Genomic DNA, 6,541 nt, shown 5'->3' with positions numbered 1-6,541 from the left:
TGTGACAGGATAGGTTTTTGTTGTTTTTTGGTGCACTTAGAATGACAGTTAAGTGAATCTTAACTTCAAGCAGTAAAATTTAGTCAATTTTGCACCGGTACGTCGTCATCTTGATGACAAAACGTATAAATATCATGAAAACTCTCTAATGGCCCGATGATAGCTGTTCTAAGCTCATGTTGACGTCAAAACGAATTTAGCTGTAATGTACAATTCTAGAACTAATGTTGGAATTGGATTCCTGTAATGGCCTTTCAATGGCATAACATTGGGAATGCAGTAGTAAGAGGAATACAGAATATCTATGATTCTTATGTTGTACTATGCCATGTAGTCGAGAAATCTTAGTTAATTCTGTGATAAGGTTCCGTTAGTTAGTTCAGTGCAACCGGAAATTGTCGGAAGCGGGTTCGAGTGACACTCGGGATTATTTTTCGTCAAATCAGTAACTAACCATACTTTCTTACTTCGCTGGCCGTACAGATCATCTGTAATCCATGGATTCTCTTAATTACCACATTAAAACTGGTTCTATCGCTGGCTTTTCCTTGCCAATTACCAATTCCAACAAACTTTGAATGAAGATTTCCATAATTGCTCCAAAATAAGGGTTCCAAGAATATATTGTATGCATGATGACGATATTGTGCCAACCCATTTTCCTCAAGCTTCCCCAAAAAACTTTCAAACTTGCAAAAAAATTTCCATTTTTTCTCTCCACTGAAACGTGCGAATATTTTTTACCTGCCATCACATGGTTTGTTATTATTGACATAATTTTCTCTTAATTAAATGCAAATTTTTTTTTCTGCCATCTCATTTTCTCGTAATTCGAACAGCACATAGCATCTTGTCAATGGAATTTGGGAATTTTTATGTGTCCCATTATGACAACGTAAAATTATCTGTGATAAAGATTTTTTTGCTTTTTTTTTTCATCATAGCAAATATTATGTACGTATATGATGAGACAGAGGCAGAAAAGAAGAAGCAAAAAGAGAAAAAAGATAAAAAAAAAGTTTATGTCGTTCGTTGAATTCTTTTATCATCGCTCATTTTTTCCGTCTGAGCTCTTTTTATGCCCTAGAAAAAAAAAGAAGAATATTCCTTTCAAAAAAACATTTTCCTTTTCTCTTTTGTGTGTTTGATGTGTCTTGAAATTTCCTTTCACAATGAGAAAAATTCAGTAGAATTAGTTCGAGATGAGTCATTTAGAAGGTTGTGGTTTGGAGCGAATTTTAACGGTTTTTGAACTATACAGTAGTGTAGATATACTTACTTACTTCGCTGGAGGTACAGATCAAGTGTGATCTATGGCCTATCCAGTCGGTTCCTGAACTGGCTCTATCGCTGGCTACCGCTTGCCAATTAGTGACCTAATGTCGTAAGTAACTTCCCTGTTCAAGTGAGTTTATGTAGATTAGTCCATAATTGCTGGTCTGCATCTTTGGACGAACTATAAGGTACAACTCAAAACTGCAGATCTAATTCTTGATTGAACCCAGAATTTGCGTCTTGGTTTGTCCAAAAAATCAATATTGTCCAAACATACCTTTCCCACAGTACACCTTGGAGGTAAGCCTTGACCAAATCCGCACAATGCATGCGGTTCATGATATTTCCAAAAATTGACGCAATCCGCAGTTTGGACCATACTAAAATAGCTAATCTGATTTACCAAGATTAGTCTTCTGGACCCGCTCCGACAATCCAAAATCACTCCACCATCTGCTCATTAATTCTAAGCTAAAAGCCGAACAAATAAGAAATATTTTTATATGAATGAATGAATACTTATGAGCTTTAACTTAAAGTTAGATAATAATGATGATATTGGATGTTATTATTATTCAAAATCTATTAAATCTGTACGATGTAGCAATAACGCTTATCTTAAAGAGATATTCTTTGCTTTTTAGCTTTCTTTTATGTTCATGACAAGTTTTTTTGTTATTTCTTTGAAAAAGTGTTTATGAGATTCCTTCTTGTTGTTTTGGGCTTTTTTTTGGTTGTTTCAAGGTCTTTTGTTTATCTTTTGATCTTTTATCGATAAATTTTTGGAAGAATATTTAGTTAGTAGTTGGTATTAAGAGTTATTTGTTTACTATTTCTTGAAATTGGTTGCTTTCCGGGTTAGTTTGTGATTAAATAGATTTCATAAAGTTTATTGAAGGTCGTCTTGATCTTTGAAGATTTATTAAAGAAGCTACAGAGAATATTTAAAATTAAGGAATCAGATTAAACTTTAAGCTTTGCTAAATCTTGGAGTAAATAACTCAAAATAATTTTCTACTTTGTGTCTAGAATGTTTTCTACGTTAACGAATATTTTTTGAATTTAGTGCTAAAAAGCTCTTTTTTACTCACCACGAAGAACTTTTCAAAATGTTCGTTAATTTTTGTATGGAATTTTTAATGTTGAAGCTCAATTTCTAACAAATTAAACATAATTACGTGAAAAATCTTTCAACTTAACTAACAATAGTTAATATTTGTGACAAACCTACAAAATCAATTCAATTTAATATTTTTTAGATTTGCTAAATTTCTGAAGTCTTTCATCACTGATCACGGATTGAACAGCTCTAAAGAAAACTTTTAAAAAGGACATTCAGAACAAGAGAAAGCGCATTTTCTAAAGGAATGATTTGCAGATCTGTTTTATTAGTAAAGTTGATCGATAAAATACCTCATTCCTGCGTTTAAGATTCGCAGACTTGCGGTTGTCGGCTGTACTTTATAGCTCTTCCAGGGTTGCAGACCTGAATTTTTTAACGAATCCTAGTGAAACTTAATTTATTTATACTTGATTTGTATGTTTTTGAATTTTATTAGCATTTCAGATGCAGCTTCCTATGTTTATACAAAGTAGTCTGACGTAAATATTTTTTATCACATATATCACATTTAAATGACTTTTCAATATTTTCGCTATGGACAATTTGATGAAGTTGTAATTTGTAGCTCGTTTTAAACATTTCTGAGCATCCAGGATGAACACATGAATAAATTTTCCCTTGATAATGCAAAAATGAATGTCTTCGAAGGTCTGAATTTCTAATAAAATTTTCATTACAAACTGTGCAAGTATAAATCTTGTCTAAAAGCTTTTTTTCGTGAATCCTTTGAATATGCTCCTGAAGTGCCTGCTTTGTAGCGCACAGTCTGCTGCATTGTGAACATTTAAATGGATCTTGTTTTGGTCTTTCGTGCCTTTTAATGTGATCTTCAATATTTGGTAAGAACACCGAACAAATTGGACATTTTTGTGGAATTCCATGAGTTTTTAAGTGATGCTTTAAATGGTATTTGGTTTTGAAGAATTTCGCACATTTATCACACTGAAAGAGTCTTTCATTAAGATGAACGTGAGCAATGTGCTTCTTTAGATTAATCTGATTTTTGAATGTTAGTTGGCAATTTAATTCTGGACATTTGATGACTTCAATAGATTTGGGAACGACAATTTCATTTGATAATTTTATTTTTTCCGTTGCTTCGATTTTGCATATCCTTTCATGCTTTCGAAATTCTCTTTTACTTTCGAATTGTACAGCGCATATTTCACAGATTAGAATTGTTTCTAAAGGACGATCAACGTTCTCATTTTGCGTATTCTCTTTAGTGTCATGAATGTTCTTACTGAATTCCTTTTCTATCTTCTTTAAAGACAATACTTCCTGCTCATCGATATCGTCATCATTAAATAACATTTCCTTTTTATGTAAGTTTAAATCTGCATTAATTTTACCACCTAATGCATCAAATTGATTCTTCGCTACTAATGTCATTTGTTCCAATTCTTCTTCAGTGAATTCTTTAGATTCAACCATTCCTTTGCATCTTTTCTTGTGCTTCGAGTAATTTGATGATTGCTTGAATTTTTTTCCGCATTTCTAGAAATACAAAATGATTTATTATCATATACCTAAAAGCTAATAAGATGATGCTTACCAAACATTGATGTAAAGCTGGTCCATGAACTTGTTCGTGAATTTTAAGCAATTTAGCATTTTTGAAGTATCGGTCGCATTCTTTGTGTGGACAGAAGAAAATTGATCCTTTGTGGTGATTCTCGAGATTGTGAACTCTTAATTGATCTTTCTTTAGAAATGTGATGGAACATGTAGGACATTTAAATGCACTGTCTTCTCTTCCTTTATGAACATCCTTTTCGTGACAATTCCGGAATATTGCACTGGGGAATTTCCTCTCACAGAATCTACATTCATATGTATACTCTCTCTTATGTGGCTCATGAACAGTTACAATGTGTTGCTGTAACTTGTCATAGTTAAACTGAAGCGAACAATATTCACAAATGTACTTCTCGAAATGGTCACGAAGATGATTAAATAAATTTCTTTTCTGCCTAAATTGAGCATTGCAAGCTTTGCAGGAAAACGTCTGGTGCTTCGCTTCTATGTGCCGCATCAAATATCCTCGTCCTTTAAATCCTAAACTGCAATAATCACAGATAAAATCCATAATTATGAATTATTGATAGAAAATATTTTTGTGCAATGTTTTGTAAACAAACCGAGATGATGTAATTTTGTTACCATTATTTTTCATAAATTGGGGCTTTTAGACAGCATTTTGTCTTATTTAATTAATAAAAGCTTGTATGTTAGCACTTTAAATGTCTTATCATGGTTTAATATAGTTTAATAAAGCTATTCAACATGTTAAAATAATGAAAATAGAAAATAACTCGGATAACGTGTTTAAAAAATTTGAATTTTACTAATTTTATGCAATTTTTTGGTGGACTTGATTCAGTGACGCGGATTAAATTCGTAAACAATTCAAAAAAATTAAAATAACAACTTAATTTAATGATTTAATGAATTTAATGCGTTATAATCTACAGTTCCTATAGAATTCGTCAGAATTCATTCAAAATACATACTAAGATTATCAATTTTGTAAAACCGTGCCCCTGTCATTGAAAATTTCAAAAGGTCAAATTTATTCTTCTTTGAGTGTCCGGTAAGTTAAAAATTTTAATTTATCTACTTATTTCTGTCTAATTCTCAAATTATATACTTGAGAAGCTTTAATAAAACATCAACAAAGCAACTTATCGTGAATTTATCTATTTAGCAGTTGAAAAAAAGCAGTAAAAATGGGTCGTAAATTTTGTGTTGGAGGAAACTGGAAAATGAATGGCACAAAAGCCTCAATTACAGATTTATGCAAAGTTCTCTCTGCTGGCCCATTAGATCCAAACGTTGAAGTAAGTATATAATTAACTGTCCTACTTTTCATTTTATGTAATCTATTGATTTTTTCTACAAACTAAAAAAATTAATCGACATTTTGTTTTTTTCTGTATCCTTTAATGGATCTTTAGGTTGTTGTTGGATGTCCAGCTGTTTACATTTCATTTGCTCGTGACTTACTCCCAGCATCAATCGGAGTTGCCGGCCAGGTAATAATTATGAAATACTAGAATCTATAAATAGACATTTTGTATTAATGCCAACTCCTAATTGTCAAATTTAGAACGCATACAAGGTCAAATCAGGAGCATTCACCGGTGAATTGGCACCATCAATGTTGAAGGATGCTGGTGCTGACTGGGTTATCATTGGACATTCAGAAAGAAGACAAATTTTCGGCGAATCTGATGAACTTATTGCCGAAAAAGTCGCATTTGCCCTTTCAGAAGGCTTGAAAGTCATTGCCTGTATTGGTGAAACTCTCCAAGAACGTGAAGCTGGTCAAACTGAAGCTGTATGCTTCCGTCAAACAAAGGCTATTGCAGCTGCTGTTAAGGACTGGACAAACGTCGTCGTTGCTTATGAACCAGGTAAATTAATTGTTTATAATTAATTAATCACAACTTGTTAATTCAATTATTATCTTTTATTCTAGTATGGGCCATTGGCACAGGAAAGACAGCAACACCAGCACAAGCCCAAGAAGTTCATGCCGCTCTCCGCAAATGGTTCACTGAAAACGTCTCACCCGAAGTCTCTGATGCCGTCAGAATTCAATATGGTGGTTCAGTCACAGCTGCCAACTGCCGTGAATTAGCATCACAACCAGACATTGATGGATTCTTGGTCGGCGGTGCCTCATTGAAGCCAGAATTCGTTCAAATCGTTAATGCTAAGCAGTAAATAAGTTAAAAGACATCAATTCGATATTGAATATTGACTTGTTGGCATTAAAATTTCCACCACTTGCATTAAGGAATAAATAAAACACTTAAAATTAAAGTCGACAGAAAAACAGTTTTTTTTTTTTGTTAATCTTTCTTATCAGTAATCTTGAAAGGTCGGTGAATGTGAGTAATGATGGTTGGTAAACATATTTTTCTAAAAGCAGGCATTATCGCATATTTCAAAATACAGCATCAGAGTTAGTGGATATAGCCAACAATAAATATTTGGAAACCTTTTTTCGGTGATTTTTCATGATCAATTTATTGAATTGAAATCCTCAGAAATCAATTTTTTATGCTTTACTCCTTTTTTTTGTGTACGCTAAATGTAATTTGTCTACGTCAATTTCTTGCACTAGATATTTAATGA

General features: G+C 32.6%; 2 protein-coding genes across 3 annotated transcripts; one reads left to right on the top strand and one right to left on the bottom strand.

Annotated features, from left to right (window-relative positions):
- Positions 1 to 2,794: 2,794 nt before the first annotated feature.
- LOC139091802 (zinc finger protein 845-like) lies at positions 2,795 to 4,525 on the bottom strand. The gene is made up of 2 exons (XM_070642010.1): positions 3,954 to 4,525; positions 2,795 to 3,895 (listed from the first exon to the last, which is right to left on the bottom strand). The coding sequence occupies exons 1-2, from the start codon at positions 4,485 to 4,487 to the stop codon at positions 2,831 to 2,833; spliced, it is 1,599 nt and encodes a 532-aa protein (XP_070498111.1). The 5' UTR covers positions 4,488 to 4,525; the 3' UTR covers positions 2,795 to 2,830.
- A 337-nt stretch (positions 4,526 to 4,862) lies between these two features.
- Tpi (triose phosphate isomerase) lies at positions 4,863 to 6,239 on the top strand. Of its 2 annotated transcripts, none has more exons than XM_070642033.1 (5): positions 4,863 to 4,991; positions 5,106 to 5,238; positions 5,356 to 5,433; positions 5,508 to 5,814; positions 5,880 to 6,239. In XM_070642033.1, exons 2-5 carry the CDS (start codon positions 5,128 to 5,130, stop codon positions 6,125 to 6,127), a joined length of 744 nt encoding a protein of 247 aa, XP_070498134.1. In that variant the 5' UTR covers positions 4,863 to 4,991; positions 5,106 to 5,127; the 3' UTR covers positions 6,128 to 6,239. The 2 variants fall into 2 exon arrangements, with proteins under 2 accessions (XP_070498134.1, XP_070498135.1); XM_070642034.1 differs by having other exon boundaries at positions 4,865 to 4,991; positions 5,109 to 5,238.
- Positions 6,240 to 6,541: the final 302 nt, after the last annotated feature.

The sequence above is a fragment of the Chironomus tepperi genome, unplaced genomic scaffold, assembly GCF_022539635.2.
Source record: "Chironomus tepperi strain 1889 unplaced genomic scaffold, CSIRO-AGI_Ctep_v1 contig_261, whole genome shotgun sequence".
Taxonomy (NCBI): domain Eukaryota; kingdom Metazoa; phylum Arthropoda; class Insecta; order Diptera; family Chironomidae; genus Chironomus; species Chironomus tepperi.
This window is presented reverse-complemented; position numbering and strand designations above follow the sequence as displayed.